This window comes from Chiroxiphia lanceolata, chromosome 1, assembly GCF_009829145.1.
Source record: "Chiroxiphia lanceolata isolate bChiLan1 chromosome 1, bChiLan1.pri, whole genome shotgun sequence".
NCBI lineage: Eukaryota > Metazoa > Chordata > Aves > Passeriformes > Pipridae > Chiroxiphia > Chiroxiphia lanceolata.
The window spans coordinates 55,344,719-55,365,477 of record NC_045637.1 but is presented as its reverse complement, the minus strand read 5'-3'; the positions used below and the strand labels follow the sequence as shown (position 1 = coordinate 55,365,477).

The window sequence follows — 20,759 nt, the reverse complement described above, 5'->3', positions numbered from 1 at the left end:
CATGGATATTTGGATTGGAAACTATTTATAGCATCTGTATTTTTTTTAAGCTTTGGTTTTACTTATTCTCGGAGGCTTAAATAGTACATAATTCCTGGATGTTTAAGCAGCTCAAAAATTTGAAACACTTCGAAAGGTTATGCTGAAGCTAGGGAAGAAGATATTCCTGGCCAGAAATCAGAAAAAAAGTCCAGCTCTTAGAAAAAAAGAAAAACAAAACAGAACCCCACTGCATGAGATCAGTACAGAAAAGCTCACTGTTCATCATAGGAAGGGAATTAACCTGAACTGGGACATCATCCAATATTTAATATGCCCTTATCCTTGTCTTCCTTCCTCACCAAAACCCAACTTCTCCTTCATAAAACGAAAACGAGTCATGTTCTATACAATAAAAGTGAAACATCCTTCCTGCAGAAAAAAATTATCCCACAGGTCATAAACCTGAGGAACACATTGCAAAAGGATTCTTTGAAGGCTAAAAGTTTACATGAGTGCAAAGGGAGGCCAGACAACCACACTATAAAAAAGGTAAAACCCCAAAACCCAGCCAAAAAATCTCAAGCTTACTAAGTACACTTTAGTAAGTGTAATTACTAAACAAAATCCAGTGAACTGATCCACCAATGATTACTACTGTAAGTAAAATATTTCACTAGCTGGACCTTTGGTTTTTGCCTGAGAGTTCCTGGAAATTTCTGTTTCATCATCATCCCCCTCTCTTCTTGCTGTGGTGATCCTTGTTTTAGTCTTAGAGAGGAAAGTGGCCAAACCAGCTCCAGAAAGAAGCACTGCTGTGGCTCTGCCCTGGGACATGGCAGCAGCAGGGAGCCAATGCTGAAGTCAGGACAGCCTCATGCAAGCGACTTGTAAATGCACAGCAGCAGGATGCAGTGAGGGGGTCTAAGGGCTCATCTGCCCATATAAACTCAGTTTCTAGTACAGTTCTGGGCAGTTTTTGCTGTTCACAAAGGCTGAGGTAATATTAATAGCTAGTCTAAAATTAGACCTAAGGAGCTTTTGTCTTACTGCAAAGATACCATAAAGTCCCTCTCGGCTTCTCCATGACTCAATTACCCATTGGCAGAAACAACTAGAAAAAATGAGTTGAGACCCTTTTCTTACCTCAACGATACTATGCAGACAAACATGTTGAAGATGGTGAACTCAGACACTGGAGCAGTAGAGACCAAGCCAATGTGTCGAAGCCAATCTTCGTCATTTTCTGTCCATTGTCTTCTTATGCTACCTTCTTATTTTGATGAAGCTTTGTGCTGTCAATCTATTCTTTCGCATACCTTCATTACTGGATTTGTTATGTGACTGTATTACAAAAATTAAACAGTCAGTACTGAACAGTAAAAGCCAATCTTCCACAAGCTCTACTGCCCCCACTTCCTACCAAGACCAACTATATTTTGGCTTTGGAATGAAAGTAAGATTTTTTAAAATGGGGGCTAGGGGGGAGAGGGGGTGTGGCAGGAACAGTCTCTCCCTTTTTCTTCCTTTTTTTTTTTTAATGAGCCTAAATGTCACTTGTGAAGATTAGTACAAGAACAAAGAATTCAATTTACAAATGCAAACATGTTCAATCTTTTGCTCCAAGTGTCCATACCCATGCTTGGCTGAGAATGACAAATGAACAATATAAGAGGCTTTTCAATTATGCATAACAGATAAGCAAACACTGTCAATGGAAAATATATTTAGTGGGAATTATAGGCAGGTAGGTATAAACTAGACTGAGAAAAAAATGCAAGTCTTTGTTGATTTTCTGTCACACTAAACAAATAAAGCATTCAGTAAAAGCATGCTGTAGACTAATTAATAGTCAGAGAAAAAAAAGCTAAAAATGCCTGAAGAAATATTTTTTCTATCAATTTCTACCAAAAACCTAAAGCAAAAGCTGAATAATAATGTCTTAACAGAGAAAAACAATAGACAAAGCTGTTATATTGATTATCTCTGTTCTTTGCATGCCAAAAATTATAAGTATGTTATTTCAGACAGTAATAATTTCACACTAAACAGAATATGAAAGTATATAAATAGCATTTTAAAAAATTACCTGATTCATAAAGGCGTAAATGAAATGTAAGAAAAATTAGATGTCAAAAAAAGTCCAAGTTAAAAAAAAGAGATGCAACAGTGGCCAATGCCTTTAGGGACCATCCGGATAAATTGTTTTTAAAAATCCATTTGGACAATGGTGGGTTTTTTTATCAGGTAGTGAGACGTAATGGTCATCAGAAAAAGTAAATGAAAATATTTCAGCACTAACAGCACTTTCAGCTGTCTATCTTTTTGGGTTTAAGTGAAATAAAGATTGCATGAGCTGTCTTTGCCACTCCAGTGAATCCTCCTTCACCTAATCAGTCACTACACTAGGAGGTCATATTTTAAATTGCATTATTCCACTCTCCAAAGTTGTTCCTCCCATTCAGCTCACTCTACTGTCATAGCTTCAAGAATAAAGATAAATCAGAATTTTATAGAACAAAAGGTAGTACACGTGGTCAGGTTAAGTGCAGCTACAAACCTAGGATTATAAGGATGCTGTCTCAGTCTAACATGAAACCTCTGCACAAAACGAAACAAGGAAAATAAAAGTTCTTCAACCTGCTTTTTCAAAGGATTACCCTTCTCCTCCCTGCTGCTCAGTACCAACAACAGACTTAGTGCTGCTCTTGCCCTCAGACAGTTCCACTGAGGACTCCAAGGCTCAAGCCTTTTCTGAGAGTGAGATAAGAAAGAAAAATTATAACAGCTGAAGCAATTCCTCAATCTCAAATCATCAGCGAGAGATTTCAACAAGTGGACAAATTATTTTACTGTCCTGAAAGTGTGTTTTCGTAATATTTATCCCTGTCATTACACTTACTCTTTTCCATATTTTTATTTGTTAACTTTAATTAGTGTTAAAGGCATTGATGTTTCTTCTCCTACCTAAAGACGAAACACAAAGACATAAAACTTTATGTAGACTTTCAGATTTCTTCAGAATTTTTTTAAAATGAGAAATAAAAAGTCAAATATAATGTTAAATTTCAAATCGAGAAACTTCTCATGTTGCATTTTATTTCTCTATGCGAATTATTTTGAAGTTTATGAGGGTTTTTTTAAATTAACTGCACCAACTAAAAATAAAATTTCTGCCTGTTAATAGCAAACTAGAAGACCTAGTCAAGAGATTATCACTTTATATGAAACTTCATTTTGTTGTCTTTAAGGTGATGCATATTTTGCAATTAAGCAATAAAACACAGCTTCCCTATCGGGCAGTGAATAATAAAAGAAACAAGCAATCCTGAGAAAGACTTCCAACCAAAACAACCTGACCTGTGCCACAGTCTGCCATTACCAATGCTTATCATAAATAAGGATAGAAAGAGGAGAGGGAAGTTCTCCTGCCTTGTAGGAGGTTCTGGAAGAGGAGAATGTTGAGTCCTAGATACTTCCCTTCTAAGGTATTTGCTTCTCCTGAACTTTGAAAGACTAGACCTGTTAAAAAATTAAATTGTATCTATCTTGAAGGCTTTATTGGCTTTAAGTTCATATAATACTGAATATCTCTAGTTTTTTACCATATTTACAGGTACTTCTTAAAAAGTATAATGATCCCAATCTACATGCAAATGTTGTCATTTATCCAAGTGTAAAGCAAAATTAATGATATGTTTATTTTTTAAAGGCAATTGTGTCAATTAAACTAGCTTTCACTGAAAACTACATCAAGAGCAATTATATAGTTGGCAGTACTGCAAAAGCAAAATTAGTGAGAAAAAGCAAAATTAGTGAGAAAAAGCAAAAAGAAGTTAAGGAATTTAAATAAATGGGAGACAATCATGAAAATAAAGTTCTTCACACAAACAAATTTATAAACTGAAAAGCCTGTTGTTATGCACCACAATTCTTGCCTTTTGAAAGTGAAAATAATTAAATATTAATTTTGATAGTGGATAATCATGCAGAAAATACTTAACAAATGTACCCTCTAGGTTTTCTTTTGTTAGAATGTCCCCCAAAAGCTCCATAAAGGGGAAAAGAGGAGAAAGTAAACAGTAATTAGGAAAGAAAAAAAGGAGAATTATCCTAGACAGTCAATGACTCTTAGTAAAATATATATTCCTTTTAACTGTTCTTGTTCTCATTTTTGAAGAAATTAATGTACTTTTTAAAAGATTACTAAATTTTCCTGACATGACTTTCTGATTGAAATTACTGAACATCTACAGAAAATAGTTTTGTCCGCTTGAACACCAGTATTTGAGAAGCATCTGACCACTGCACTACGTGCATGAAAACCATCTCACACAGCAAAAGTAATGCCAGATTTTCCTTTTAAAACTTTTCTAATCTTTCATGTTGAATAGCAATATTATACCCAAAACACTTGTAACAGTACAATATAAAAATAGAAAATCCAAGTATTTAAAAATAAGTGTTAACATTTAAGTAGACCATGAAACTGCAGTTAACCCTTACATGTACTGAGTCTAATACACTCCTTGACTATATTGTTGGTTTTAACAAAGTTCAACAGACAATTTCCTTTAGAAAAATTGAAGAGGGCAAAAAAAATTCTATTGCAAGAATTTGCATTAATACACGTGTGAGGCCTCTGAAATGAAAAGCCGAGAGTGCACTCTTGTGACATTTGGGCTGGTAAAATTAAGTGCAGCTTCCCATTTGGGCTGACACCAGAAACTGACTGCTCATAACCTCAGAGGAAGGTAAGAGGATCAGAAAACTAGGTTTCCGTTTTAAAGAAATCTGGAGGAGACCATAATTACATAGCCAACCTTATCTCCCCCAACCTTCTTTTACTACTCCCTCCAGCCTGCCTTGGTGAAGGGGTCATGCCACCACTACCCACTCCCCCTCAAGCTGCTGGTTCATGACTTGCCCTTTCCACACATCATTAAACAAGGGCACACCAGCTAGGAAGGCTCCAGCTCTTCTTTTCCTCTCGCTCCAATACACTAGATATAACGACACAGTGCAAGAAAATAACAGTAGTAGCTTTGCTGCTACTGCAAGTATTTACTAATGAATAAATTGAGATTCCCTGGGGTGTGGCACTGTAACCATACATTTATGTTCAACAGTGTTCAGCTGTGAGGTGCTGGGAACCGAGCACGATGTGATGGCTGGAGACAGAGCTACACCAGCATGGCATCTTGGGCTTCTCTATCTAACCCAGATTCGTCAAAAAAATTCTCTACTGGCATTTTAAGACCAGATTTTATCATCACACTTGCTGTATTTCAGTGTGCAAGATAAAACATGCTAACATCTGAAAAAGTTGACTGAGTCCTTTTTGTTGGAGCTTTGTTAGACCATATGGCACTGCCTCAGGGATGAGTTTATTACCAGTCTACCTCCAGAAATTCCCTAAAACTTAATTTTTTTTTTCACACTACAAGTCACCCAAAAATGATGAGTGTTTTTGTGCAAATACTGGATTATTAGTAATAATTTTGCAAATATTTACATATTTTTTATTTACCAGACAATCACGATTAGTCTGTCTTCTGCTTAAGAAAAACCTCTTCTCCTGTTAATGTTTCCTTAAGCCATCTGTCTCTAGAAGATTATTATTTGCTTTCTGATAATAGAGTAGCCTAACAGTTGCCTTTTATGCAAAGCTCCAAGTTTGCACAGCATGCTGAGAATGGCATGAAATGAAAAAGGACCTAACAGATCTGCTCTTAAGCAAGAATCAAATGGCAGGCTAAATCCATGCTTCCTTTTTTTGCTAAAGGTCATGGTTACAGAATCTGAGACTTTGCTAAGTATTTAATATTGATAATCAACTACAGTTGATGTACTCCCTGTCTACTAGATGGGAAAAAATGTATACTGTGGAAATAGTATCTGTGTTTCTCTTGGCCTGAGGCCCCAGTTTTCACTCACACTTCTTCTAGTCAACTTTACCAATCATGTCTCCTCCTTGAAAGCCTGGACTATTTATAGAGCTTTTTACTGCTACAATTTCTAGATCTCTTTGTCTCTTCACATGTTGTGAAAATACTGTTTATTTCCTGCTGTGCTCTTGGGAAATGAAACACAGTGGGATGAAAACTTATGCAATACAGCTATTAGATTGGCCATAGTCGTTTAAGCACGGAACTGGTAAAATCACTGTAAGAAGTTTGTCAGGTGATAAGGTCATTCTCTAATTAGTTTGCATTTTTCATCTTTCAAACTAGAATTATCTACTGATTTAATGGATCCTTAAATAGAAAAGCTATATTTTATGCAGTGCGATAACAGGGATTCATTTTTTATTTATGACATGCAATTCTAGCTGTTTTTTCATTGTAATTCATCATAGTACATCTGTTTTTACATAGTGATATTTAAAAAAAAATCAAATAACTCTTAGCCTGTCTCCAACATGTCCTTTCATATTTACATACCTTTCCTTCACAAAACAGAAAACACAAACATTAGCATTAGAAAAATCACCTGACACAATAAAGCATGAGTACCTCTGAAGCTGGCACTCAAGAGCTAGGACCATAACCAGGTACATTTGAAGGAGTTTTTTTAAATGTTGGACTATGCAAGTGAAAACAAATAGTAAAAAAATGTTCTGCACTCTTGTGACATCAGTTGTCTTGACTTTGTCCTATTCTTCCACGACCCATTTGTGTATCACAATGGCACTCAGCAGGCCCAACTTCTCTAAAGAAAAGGAATTTAAAAGCAAAGATGAAACCTGTGTGCAACTCAGGACAGAAAGAGTAAGAGTGAGACAGTTCTTTCCTCCTCAGCAATCTGAAGGATGCTCAAAGATAATTAATATATTCGAATATATTCCCTTTGAATGTGTTGCTAAGCCTTTTTGTCTCTAATAATTAAGTTCCAGAGATCCAAATGACTCTCACTAGAGCTGTCAAACTACTTATTGAAAAGGGTTTGTGTTTTTACCAGTCCTTCTGCACACAGATGAATTCAATCCTTGGTTCTTGAGCCTGAATTCATCCTTTCTGTAGTAGAGTTGAACTTTCCTTTGGTTCCCTGGAAGCAAACAAATTTTCTCAGTTTATACTGTTAAGAATATAATTCTGCTTGTGGGCATTGCTATTTAATTGCTAATTAATAGATTCAACTGTGAATTCTTTCCCTAAGGTAACTCACTTATGCTATTCCCTCCTATTTGTTTCAGTAATAGGGCCTACCAGCTCTTTATAGAATATTGTTAAAGCTCAATACATACTTTTACCTTCATGGCCTGAATTACAGTTCTCTGTAATTATCACTTCAATTTATTCAGACTAATACAGTTGAACTTTTGGAGCTTTCCCTACCTCACTAACTTTTCAGTTCAGCCACCAGATGGGTCTTTAGTAGAGATGTTAGATTGAAAAACAAACACAGTGACAATCATCTTAATGGGCAATGAACATCATATGACATCTCAGCTACCTACCTGTCTGTTTAAATACTATTTATAACATGGATTATGGTCCTTTTGTGAATAGTCTCCTTGATTTACAGACTCCTCCTGCCAAATATTAGGAGGGGAGGTTATAAAGATCAGGAGTGGCTGAAAGGGTAATCCATTTGAAGCAAAATATTTTTCCTTTCACTGGGCATATTTTGTTTTTCTTTCTTATGAATGTTTCAAGAGACAGTAGATGATTTATTTTAAAGTGACCCTAATTCAAGGTTATGCCAATGAAACAAATGTCGTTCTCTTTGATTTAGATGTTCCAGTCTTTCCCTTACGCAAAGACTATGCTGGTTTCCTTAGCTTTATAAATAATCTTTCTCCCAGAGTTACCAGCAAACTGACTCACACATTGTTTCTCTAGCAGGTAAGTGGAGGTTTACTAAATATATCTAATGTCAGAAAGCCTCCTTGGATAAAATAGTGAAAAATGCAATGTTATTTGTGGAATAAAGTGTCATATTTCTAATGTTCTCTAAAATCTTTCATCTTACATTCTTCTTTAAAGCAAAATTTTGGCAGAGGTTTTATACCTCTTGTATGAAGCTTGAGTAAGATTTTTTTACTTTACCACCTGAAGAAATTAATTTATACAGAAGGTTCTACTGAAATGTTTCTTATCTTTTGTACACTGCTTTTCCTTCTTCATCTGTTTTTTTTCACTGCATCAGCCAGAGGCCACACATCCCTCAGAAACCTTTTAACTGGTCATCAATGAATCTTCTTCTGGATCTGGACTGGGAATTATCTAAGGAGGGCTACTGCTGTCAGGTATAGTTTTGTTTCATTCAGTCTGCTCAGGGAGACCAAATTCCGTTCTCACTTACTCAAGTGTAAACATTGAATAATTCCATTGATCTACCTGGTAGTTATAGATTTCTCAGTAGACTGTGTGCTTTGATGCACTCTAATTGCCAATACTTGGAGATAGTTAATCCGCAGCAGAGGAAGGCAGTGGACAGCAGCAGTCTCTGCCTTGAAGCAGATAACCACAAGGAAAATTGGGGCACAGTAAATGCCTATAATTTACACATGTTGTTGTAGACACCTGAACTAATATTAATCCTCCGATTTTCCTCGTTACTTCTTTCAGACCAGAAGCAGAAGCCAAATTTTGTACGTGTACCACATGTACACACACACACACACGCCGATATATGCATGTAATTCTGTGGTACTTGTGAAGAAGCAGAAATACCTGTTCTACCACAGCATCATTGCCCTGGGGGCTCCATATGTTAATGCATGGAAAAGACAAGCTAGAATGACCTAATTTAGGGTCTCTTCATAAACCTCCCACTCCTCTCCAGAGGTGGCTTTGGGTGACAGCACACCTTTTTCAATGAGATTGTATCATCTTCAACCCATAACAGAAGCTGTTCTAGCACTGAATGCAGACATGCAACCAGCGTAAAGTTTTATGTGGCCACTACTCCAAATGCAAGCAGATTTTTATGGGCTTGCAAAATTCAGGTTTGAGCCTTTCCACCTTTGTTTTTCTATTCATTCTCCCTCTCAGACATATGGGATGAAGATGGCTCTGAAAAAACACATCTCGAAGAGGTATTTTCTTGAGCCTGCTCAGCCCACACATTTCCCAGAGAAAATAACCATCTATTGAATTCATTTTTTAATAATTGTCTTTTCACTATTTTTACTTTTTAGTATAAAGAGATATAAATTTACTTGTTCAGTAGCAAGATAAAAAGCACAATGGCACTTTTAAGTGATTCTCAGGAAAGAAGATACTTTATCTTTTATGCATATTTTTTTCAATAAGATGTACCTGGGTTTACAAGATAATGTACTTAAATGCTATAAATCCACATTCTTGTTTTCTGTCATTTAAAAATATTAAATATTATTCTAATGGTGCCATCTACTTTGACTATTATTTTGTTTGCAACTACTGAAACAAACACAGCCAGAGAAATGATGAATGAGTCCTAAAGGAAAGTCTAGGAGTACCGCTTTTTTAGAGTAGAAACACAGAACTTCTTTTTCAAGAAATGGTTAATGCTTTTGTGTAAAAGAGGTTTCCTTGATACTTGTTGATAACATTTCTGTGATGGCATTATTACTGGCAAACAATGATTTACTGGAAAGGGTAAGAACAGAGTGGTGGCCTCCAGAAATGTCACTTGAAGGCCTCTTGATTATTTTTACAGTGATCCAAAGAGCTATTTGTCCTGTATTCAAATTCAATATAATTTTTCATTCCTTGCAGAAAGTTACAGCTATATATAGACTTAAAATTAATTTATTCTCAAACAAATAAGAAAGAATAGTGTAATAAAAGCAGACTACAAAGTCTGGGGCACAGTAACTAATATTTCAAAGAAACTTGAATCATCCCATTACAATCTTAATAAAGAAACATATATTTTCAACTTGTCACTAAGTCACTCTAGTGGCTTGAGACTGATCTACTAGGGTGAAGGGTGTTAGCAAAGAGTATAAGTGCATCACTTCCAAAGCAATTAGTTGCATCAGGCACAGCAAGTTTTGTTTGTTTGTTTGTTTTTTTAGATAGAGTATGTTGTTCAAAATTGCAATAGACTAATAATTATATTTCTTAGTGTATCACAGTAATTATATTTCTTAATGTATCACAACTTTACAAAGCAACACTAGCTTTATGGAGAGCAAAAGAAAAAAACAACTCTCATGATCACTTATACTGTCCAGCAGCAAAGACGGGAAATCTTCACTGAATTTCATTCTCTTCCCTGATAGCTGTGTATTAAATGACTTGAAAAAGTTCCCCATCTGCAGGGCACAACGTGCTGTCTGTGCTGGGGAAAAGATCCCTCTGAAGCGTAACTACTGGATAAAGAGGCAAAACACCAGTCAGAAGTACATTAGTTCATTTACAACTAGCGATTTTCTACAGGTCCTGGTTTTATCTCTCTATAGATCTCTCACATTCAATAAATTGTCTACATGAAAAGGATTATTTCACTAATGACTTTGTGAGTATTCTGTGTTTATGCTTCATGACAAAACAAGTGCCTTTATATAACCTCCAACACTATGCAGTTTTTTTAGTTCCAGGTACTTGGAAACAGCACAGCTTACAGTCGCAGCAATTGTATGTGAAAAATTATACTGCTACAAGGAGTTAATCAATAAGAAAACATTTCTTGACTTTTCAGCTTTAAGTTCTTTTTCTTTCTGTTGTTTTAATAGTTCTTGACATTTCATTCATAAACACCCTAAATAATTCCTTTTCCCCCCTGCTACTGTAAAGATTTTTTTTAGTATGTTGAGAACTCAGACCATCTTTTCTTAATCATTTTTACTTTTCTTGCTTTCAGTACCTTTGCTGAAGTACCCAGGGATATGCATGTTTTTAATGAAGCTACACTCTTACCATACAGAGAAGAGTAATCCTGGCCAGTTACTTTCTGCATAGTTTAGATGCTTTATTTTATTTTCCATTGTTGGGAGCAAAATCACAGCATATTGAATATACCTAACCTTAAATGCAAATAAGGAAATCTTTCCTGATAGTGGCATTTTTCATTAATGAACACATAACTGTGTTATTTCAATGCTGATCTTAAGGGGAAAAGTAAAAGAAGTATTCATATGAAGTAAACCAAACTTTTAAATTTTCTTCAGCTGTAATATTTGCAAGACCTCCACTGTATGACTTGGTCAGAAAGTTCTTACAGTTTTCAAACTCAGGAAAAACATACTATATAGAATTCTCAATCAACATATACACTCATATCTTACCTTTAGAATTTCAGTAATTCTAAATTAGGCTTCTAATTCTAAATTAGAAGCCTAATATTTCACTCTAGAAATTCTGTTTATAGGGAAGCCACAGTTCTAATCATATGAGTAATATTTTGCTAGCAATTAGCCCAATTGATATATGTACAGCTTTATTTACAACAACATTTTTTTTGTAATTAGCTTGTGTATGTATACTCTTCCCTTTTTTGTGTCTGCTCTTTTCTTCAGAAAGTACCGTCTCTGTCAGTGTAAAGCTATTTCTAAGAACGTAGTAGACATTGAAATCATACCGGATGTATATTCATTATTCTGATGCAGTAAATCTCCAAGATACATGGCAGAGAACACGCTTGTACAAAAAGCATTTGTTTAGGTCTGATGACAGTACATGAACTTGAGTTTAGGCAACAAAATGTTTAATATAATGTCCACACATGTGAGTAGGCATCAGAATAGCTGTAATCAGTCATTAACACCTGGCTAACCCCAGAACACTAGAGGGAGATCAAAGCAAAAGAATAAATTATCTAATCCATTATGGATACTAATTGCAGTTGTTCATAAAATTTCAAAATATGATATGATAAAACAACACCAGGTCTCATAGTATCTTAATTTTTCCTAACTGTTCTCACACACCCTTATTTAATATTGTTTTACCTAGACTGTAATTTTAAAGAATAAAAAATTTTTTAAAATACTTCAAAGGAAAAATATTAGATCAAAACTACAATTACTGTATTCTGTATTAAATTAGTTTTTGACTTGAACAATATTTACTTTGATGAAAAGATACAGGTTCTGGCATCTGAAAAATGAAACATAAGCAAAGAGTCCAGCTACCTCACTGTTCTCTGACTACATGGTACTTTTTTCTAGCATGTACCTACAACAGTAAGCAGGGGAAACTCAAGTTTCTGAAAGACCTTCCTTGGAAAGAGATCTTTCTGTTACACCTAAATGCCAGTGACTGAAATTGTTCACATTCAGAAGAGGATGGAAATTAATGCTGTTGCTCTTTTCCCATTCACAGCTGTTGTTTCATTCAGTGTCTGCTGAACAAAGTTTTTGAAATATAGATTCTTTTAGTTTTGCATGAGAGAAAATTCTCAAATGGACAATTTTTTTGCCTTTTCAGTTCCTGATGAGAAACACCAATACTTTCAGCAGGAATCCCAAAGGAAATTTTGGGAAAGTTTCCTAAGAGGAAGGATCTGGTTAATCAGACTTCATAGAGGAGGAACCCTGGCATTCAAGTTTCACTAGCAAGGAACTACTCATGCTGGTGTTTGTACATAGATTGTTATGCTGCTAGGGATGTCAGAGCTGGATAGAAATAGCATGGTCTTGGCACTGGTAGAAACATAGTTTTTGGCATAATGCTCACAAAGTTAGAGTTAGTTTACCCCGAGCAAATTGGTAGGTGTGGTAGCTTGCAGGCACGCCAGTTCAGTGTGCTGCAGCCCCTGCACCAGTCAGCCCCACCAGCATACCCCCTTTTCAGGGTACACCCTGGCGTAAGGAGAAAATGTGATACATACACATAATAATTGCCATAGCTGTTTAGGGAAGAAAAGGTTTGGAAGGCTCCAGGGAGATAACAGGAGATAACCTGAAAGAAGTGTAGGTAGAAAGGGAGAGCAGGAAATTTGCCTTTCAGCGCAGTGAGTTGCTCAGGTGGCTCAGAGCTTCCTGTGAAACCGTAACCTCTCACAAAGCTACCAGTCAGCTCTCCTCCAGAAAGAAAAAAAAAATGTTCATAAATTGCTTCAAAAAGGAAGAATGTTTATACACTATTGAAAAACTGTGCTTCCACTAAATTTTAGCAACTTTCTTGGATGCTTCCTGCACTATTTGGGTCTGTTTAATAAATGATGAGAGATTTAAAATCGAGATTATCTGAGGAAACTCTTCCCTTCAAGAGTTTAACAACTGAAGCTGAGGATGTTTCATTAATAATCTGCTACAGTTCCTCAAGCAGAAAGGTTTCTGTTCAGGTTTTTTTATACAGGCCATGCTGAGGTACCTTAAGTACAGTCAACCCAGAATTCAGTGAGATAGTTTAAGTACTCTGAGATAGCCAGTGACCCTCACTTTAATTACAGCCAGAAAAGCTACAGGAGGTAGAGAAGCTAACAGGATCCTTAGCAGTCTATATATCGTAGAGTAATTCTTCTTACACAGTTACTTTTAACAACTGTAAAGTACTATACTATGTGCAGGACAAGGCAGAATTGGGCTCTGTGTGGTTTTTTCACTTATTTTCTTGTTCAGAGCTAAGCCCAGCTGGTAGACGAAAAGAAATGCCCATTAGCAAGTGTAAGGATCCTCCTGTCCTCATAGCTCACCTGCCTATAAAAGGTCCAGTCGCCTTTATCCCCTTGAAAGCCATTGCCTGCCTACTGAAGAAAATAGAAAAAAAAGGAAAAAAAAAGTTGTTATTTCACTTTTTTGACAGCTTCTTAAAAATTAAACCTCCACATTCATATTTTTGAGAGGCCTGTTTCCTTCTTAAATGCCTGGTACACCTGGAAAAGCTGAAAACAAGAGAAAAGGTAATTGTCCATAGTTTTTTTTCAAATGTATCTTGATAAAAAATTGTAACATTTTGGCTTGGTTTGACCGAAAAAATACATAGTTCCCATCCATGGGACTTTGTCTGGCATTTTCAAAGAAGGTCATCCTAAGTAGCACCAGGCAGCATAGCCAGCTCCACTAGGACCAAGTTTTAGAAGGGGAACCAGGTACCCTAAAGATAGAGGTACTTTTATTTAAAACAGTGAGAGTTTATACACTGGATAGCTTTGGAGATTAAATGCTAGAGATAATGACATCAGAGGCAAGTGCTAATATATTGGAGAGTTTAGGATTGAGAAAAAGTCGTAGTATTTCAAGTGACAAATAAACACCTCTGTATATACTGAATGGATTGTGAAATATGCTGTATATACTGTGTTTGATACACAAACCACTTATTCTGTTTCATTCCTAATGAATTACATTTTTCAAAACATTTATAAGCATAGAACAGAGAATTATTACCTTTAATGGTTCTGGAAAGAAATCGTTGCATCTACACAATTGTCTAGTTATCTCAGCTGTTTTGTATGGTCCAAAATCTGAAGAGACTACTCAGTACCCTTTCTGATTTTATTTAGTGCCAGCTATTTAAAGAACAAGTACACCTTGGGATCTCTCTGATAAAGGGATATATAGTTTGCTATTAAAAAAATCATAGATGCAAAAAAATACCTGGAATTTAATACAGTATTTAGGGTATATAATTTCTTTATCTTATCATTATAGCTTGCAACTGAAATTACTTTTATTACTAGAACAGCTGACTAGGTCAGTTTATTTAACATTTTGGGATTGAGGGGAAGTGTGTTGTTTATTTATTTAATGAATAAGTTTTCACCCAATTAAAAAAAAATTCAAGTGCAGACCTATTATTCCCAGACCTTTCAGATGCTAATTCATTGCATTTCTACCATAGAAAAAATTGTATTTTAGTTATCAGTAGGCACTGGGCACACAGGAGAGAGTTGTGCTTTCTGTCCAAGATTGATCCTGAGGAGTACTGGGAGCTCCCAGCATCCATAGATGCATTCTCAGCCTTGTACCAGGAGAAGTACCACTGCTGACTCTTAGCTGTGTAATATAAACCAGTGCAAATATGCTTTCCAAGTGACAAGAGTGTTTTAAAGAGTCACACTGTAATCATGGTGACGAATACAATTGATAGCTAATTTGACTTTGATTTATTTCCTAAGTTTGTACAATATTGTCAGTACAATTTCTGGTCCCGGCTTCCATTTTCCCAGTTTACTGCTTTGTCTTGCTTTAGATAACTACAAACTGAATAGAAATTGTTGGTAATATTACAAATATATGCATTTTTAGTAACTTCACCATTGCTATCAGCTCATTATACCTGCTCAGGAGACTGCCTCTTTCCAGATAAAAAGTATTTCTGAGTATCCAGTGTTACTGACCTGATGATTTCTGCCCCAGGACATGATGTTAACATGAAAAATGATAGGTTGAGGTTTTTGCATTTTTTGCTATACAGCTGCATTTGCAAATGTGTTTCAGAGGTAAAGGTCTTCTGTTATCATTTGTTGTTTTTTGAGTGTTTTACATTTCTTGCTAGTCAGAAAAACTTATCCCTAGACCTTAAATGAGACCTTAAATGCAATTAGGTTGATGGAAACCTAATAAAACAGTGTGCAATATGCTGAAATGAGACTCTCTGAAACAAGAATGTCTTTTTCTGGCTTTCTATTATTTGGAAACAACATTAAGTGATGTAATTATTCAGTTTACTGTAAATGCACTAAAGACCTTATAAGTTTTCTCTTCTGCCCAAGTGTTGTACTTACTAAAGCATCACTGTAAAATTATAAGCAGCAGATGTGATATATCATGCCATTCATAATATTATATGTTTTCAGTGAAGGAAGCTTCATGTTTTTTCAGGCAGATTATTTCAGTGATATGACTCTGTCAAGAGAAGCATTGTGAAAAAACAGTTCTGAGAAAACAGTGACATAAACATATTTTTGCTGACTGATTCCCCTGTTTAAATCCAATTGAAATGAGGTTTTGTCTGAAGTGTCTGTGTTGTCTTTCTGTAGAGAGTGAAAATTGTTAAACAGATTGCTAGATTAGAAATCATAAAACTTAACTGTGACAGCAGCTCTAGGTGAGAATAGGAAAAGCATATCATTACAAAGACATTGTCAGGTCTCTTTTTCTTGTTATTAACTCCTTCCTTCACATACTGACAGGTGCTGACCTAATTTTCTTTGGAATGTTCATGCATGCTGCAGTGCAATACAGTTCACTTATTCCACTACACAGCCTGTGTTTTCACATATGTGTGGGTACTCTCCTGAATACTTTCCTTAAGTGAGCTTGTTTCAATCAAATTCATGAAGGCAGGTGGTCCAAATGTCAGCATTCTATACCACAAGTAGCACCTTACTGGAAATCTCAGCAGATGACATTAGCAAACACAACTTAGAAACCTGTTTTCCACAGAAAAGACACCAAACACATCCATGTCCATTAGGGCTAATCACATCCAGATAGCAGTTCAGCTGCCCTGGTAACAGATATTGACACTTGCAGACAGTATTGTTTACATGCAAAACAATTACAATTTTGACTTCTCCCTTTGGAATAGTAACAGTGTATTATGGTATTCAGCACCCCTGACGATGAACAAATGTCCAAAGGAATTTTAAGACTTATTGGTATGAAAGTGTCAAACAAACCTGTTTTAAACTTGAAAACAGAGGGAGAATCATTGAGTAATTTAGGTTGGAAAAAACCTTTAAGATCACCAAGTTCAGCTGTTAGCCCAGCACTGCCAAGTCCTCCACTAAACCATGCCCCCAAGTACCACATCTACACATCATTTCAATACCTCCTGGGATGGTGACTCAACCACTACTCTGGGCAGTCTGACAATCCTTTCAGTGAAAAATATATCAGTTCTTTAAAGAAGAGGGTTTTCCGAATAGCAACTGCATGTGTGTTTTGCAAGACAGGCTATAAAAATGACAGGAAAAAATATGTCTTATAATTTATGGGTCATATCTGAGCTAAATTAATATTGTATCTATTTAAACATTAATGAAAAAAGTAAAAAGCCTATTCTTTTTAAAGATTCATGTATGCTTTGAGGTAGTTTAGATCAGGATCATTATGGAGAAAGGAAAATATCATCTTGATGCTGAAATAAACACTTGGTCTAATAGATGGTTGTAAAATACAGGAAAGAAAAGATTGTACTTTGGATCTTAGAAGTATTTTCATGAAATTTCATGAAATTACAGTTTCAATATAAATTAAAAGGAAGCCTCTCACTACTGCCTAACATGCCTCTAAAAACATTGATATTTACAAATGTTCACATCTAAATTAAGGGTACTTCATTGCACCATCAACAGTGTGGTAGTAAACATGTTCCTGTTCTGGACAACAGTTTATCTTGGCATTGGTCTTATTTGTGTCTATTAAACTGCAAATCATGCGAGAAATGCCAGACTTTCTCAAAGAAAACAACTGGGCCACTAAATATTGCCAAACTCTTGAAGTCTGTCAGATTAGTTCAGTAAATGTGGTATGCCCATTGGTAAAGAAAACTACATCTATTTTTTAAAATTACTTTGAAGCTAAGAGATAATTTACACTTTGATTTTCTCTAAGGTTCTGTGAAGCCTTGAACAGGCCTTATTTTATCTAATCCAATTGTGCCTCTCTTTAGGGATAATATATGTCTTTTCCATCACAGGAGGTGATATTTCAAATGTCTATTTTTGCCTTATCTGTGTGGCAAATTTCTTCTTGATATTTATGTTTCTACATGTTTTATTGCAGGAGAAATTCCAAATCTTTCAGTAAGTCTTAAAATTGCTTCACATGAAGGAGGAAACCTTGATCAAAAGAAGAATGGTCTGACTCAGAGGTCAGCTTCAGAATAAAGCCAAACCTAAAAAGCAGCGATCCAGAATCTTTCCACGACCAGAAGAGATGAGCACCGAGAGGCCTTTCAACTTAAACAAACACCCAGGGCAGACAAGCATTCCTTCCTTTGAAAATATAAGTGATTTTTCCTTAAATGTCACTGACTGCATCCAGATTGTGGTGCCAGAGGAAGTTTTTTTCACTGTTGCTGCTGCTGGGATACTGGAAAATCTGCTTATCCTTATTGCTGTTGTTAAAAATAAGAACTTGCATTTGCCCATGTACTTCTTCATTTGCAGTTTAGCCATTTCAGACATGTTAGGTAGTTTGTACAAAACTCTGGAGAACATCTTTATCATCTTGTGCAAAATGGGATACCTGACACGTCATGGGGACTTTGAGAAAAAACTGGATGATGCCATGGATTCCATGTTCATTCTGTCTTTACTGGGATCTATTTTCAGCTTGTTGGCTATTGCAGCAGATCGATACATCACTATCTTCTATGCTTTGCGGTACCATAACATCATGACACTGAGAAGGGCCTTGGTTATCTTGGCAATCATTTGGACGTTCTGTGCTGGCAGTAGCATTGCCATTGCTCTCTTCTCCTATGAAGCTGCAACAGTCATTCCCTTCACTATCCTGTTCCCTCTAATGATGTTTTTTATACTGTGCCTCTACGTCCATATGTTCCTCCTGGCTCGATCTCATGCTAAAATGATTGCCTCACTGCCCACCAGCACAGTCCACCAGAGAACTAACATGAAAGGAGCAATTACATTGACTATTTTTCTTGGAGTTTTCCTTTGCTGTTGGGCCCCCTTTGTTCTTCACATTCTCTTAGCAAGGTTTTGCCCACATAACCCTTACTGTGCTTGCTACATGTCCATTTTCCATGTGAATGGAACACTCATAATGTGCAATGCGATCATTGATCCTATGATTTTTGCATTCCGAAGCCCAGAATTGAGGAGTACATTTAAGAAGATGTTCTACTGTTCCAGGTCAAACTGGAACTGGAACTGGTAAACACTTAGTGAAAAATTAAGATTATAGAAGCACCTGTGGAGTGCTGTGCAACATCAGTTTGCGGAGTCAAAAATACCAACAAGTATGCCCACAGTAATAATTTGTACATTGCAGTGTATTGCCAGTGATTTTTCAGAAGGCAACCAAAGAATACATAAAAACTAACTATGCTTACAAATTTTGTCAAGCAGACCTCCAGAGATATTACTAAGCTAATTCTGTTGACAATGTTCATGAAAGTAAAAAAAAACAACAAAAAAAAAAAAAAAAAAACAAAAAAAAAAAAAAAAAAAAAAAGTCTTAACTATCTTTCGTCATTTCAGGAAAACTCAAAATAAATCTTCTGCATCCAGTGTTACATTACCACAGAGATGAGCCAACTCACTCTATATCAGTAATTTCAATTCAAGGTGTATACTACTTTAAAATTCTGTTGTTTAAATTGCAGGGAAATGAATATTTATTTCTAAACTGCGCATTTGTATAAAAGTCTATGATTAAGCAGAAAATACAGATTTTGCTGAAAGAGTGAACTCATGACTCTTCTTTATCATCTAGTCTCCTTAAAATCATGCAATTAGTGACCTCTAAGTTTCAAAACAATTTTCGGAGTGTAAGTCCAAGAGAAGAGGATATTTTGTACTGAACTCTCCAAATGTAAATGATAATGCAACTATATGATAAAATGTTAACCTCATAACAGCTAAACATAGAGAAATAATCATTAAAGAAAGCACTATACATTTAGCCCTGCAATGGGGAGCATCCAAGACAGAGTTATATCAAAATCCAAAATTCAGCAGTAAAACATAACATTGAAATTCTATTTAAAGTCCTTTGCTAAGGACTCATTCTCTTGTGGAGACTCTGGTAGTTAGATCTTAGAAAGGTATCCACAGGAAAGCTGGGGGTGAACAAGGTCATGGCTACAGCAGACCTCAGATGGTGCCACCTGCTACTGTTTTCTTCAGCCACACCAGAATGTGGCAGCCCAGGGTAGTCATCAGACAAGTGTGGTTTGGTCTGGAGGAAACAGGTCACCTTGGACCCAGCTGCCTTCAGCCCTCATCTGACTACCCTCAGCTACACAAAAGCCTCGGGAGCTGGCTGGTTCCAATCACCTTTTGCAACATTCCCAGGCCCAGGGCAAAGACAAGGAGTAGTGATCACTCACAGACCCTGGAGCCAGAGCCCATCTCCCATCACTGCCATCATTTTGCTTTGCAACAAGGACCTGGGCTTCTACCTGACCAAACAAAATCCATCCTACAAGCACACCTTTGATCGCACTCCTCTTGGCCCTACTTCAGTGGTATAGCAAACTGTCCTCCAGTAACCCAACATCTGCCCACTCCTTCCCTGACTGTCCCACTGTCTTTCCCAGCACCATCACCAAGCCTCCAGCCACCATTTATCTGCAAAACACAGAGCAGTCATGGTTATGCAAGTTAGGGCCCAGTGAGATTTTTTTTTCCATCTAGCTTCTTAAAACAAGGCGACAACACTTGGGTAGAAAATTTTTTTGCAGGTTTTATTCCACATCGTTTTCTTTGACTTAAAAGTATTTCTACAGTTACTCATGCTGGATCTCCTACTACCATGAGATTCAAGCACTGTCCGGAACTGGTTCCCACTAGAAATTAACTGCCTGTTCTTTGTAGCCTACCTGGTCTAATCTGTGGATACAGTCAGATCAACGCTTCGGAGCATGTGTTCCTGTCATGATGCCTGACGCTTGATGGCTGTTACTGTTAGAGTCTGCCTCTAATGCCCAGACAACCAGCAAGACTGGGAAAAAGCTGCAAGGTAGCCAGGTTGCAAACGATGAGAACTGCCTGTTGTTCTCCATTTTTGTCTTAGAAACAACAGAATTTGCCATTTTTACTGGGTGAATTTGTAAGAAAGACAGATCTTCTCTGCATTTGCAATACAGCTGAAATCTGTGTCTACAATATTAGATCTCAAGATGAAAGCAGGGATTATGGTAAAAGAGTCAATATAAAATTCAAAAGACACATATAAACCTTTTTTTTCAGGTTGCACTGGTTAT

At 36.3% G+C, this 20,759-nt stretch overlaps 1 protein-coding gene across 2 annotated transcripts; it reads left to right on the top strand.

The window, feature by feature from the left end:
* Positions 1-6,661: 6,661 nt before the first annotated feature.
* On the top strand, positions 6,662-18,785 carry MC2R (melanocortin 2 receptor). 2 transcript variants are annotated; one of them, XM_032692992.1, is made up of 4 exons: positions 6,662-6,749; positions 8,131-8,230; positions 10,376-10,431; positions 17,591-18,785. In XM_032692992.1, exon 4 carries the CDS (start codon positions 17,744-17,746, stop codon positions 18,707-18,709), a length of 966 nt encoding a protein of 321 aa, XP_032548883.1. In that variant the 5' UTR covers positions 6,662-6,749; positions 8,131-8,230; positions 10,376-10,431; positions 17,591-17,743; the 3' UTR covers positions 18,710-18,785. The 2 variants fall into 2 exon arrangements, with proteins under 2 accessions (XP_032548883.1, XP_032548894.1); XM_032693003.1 differs by having other exon boundaries at positions 6,664-6,749; positions 8,135-8,230.
* The last annotated feature ends 1,974 nt before the right edge of the window (positions 18,786-20,759 follow it).

Coding starts and splice junctions, on each gene's coding strand:
- MC2R (XM_032692992.1), top strand. CDS start 17,744: ATGAGCACCGAGAGGCCTTTCAACTTAAACAAACACCCAGGGCAGACA.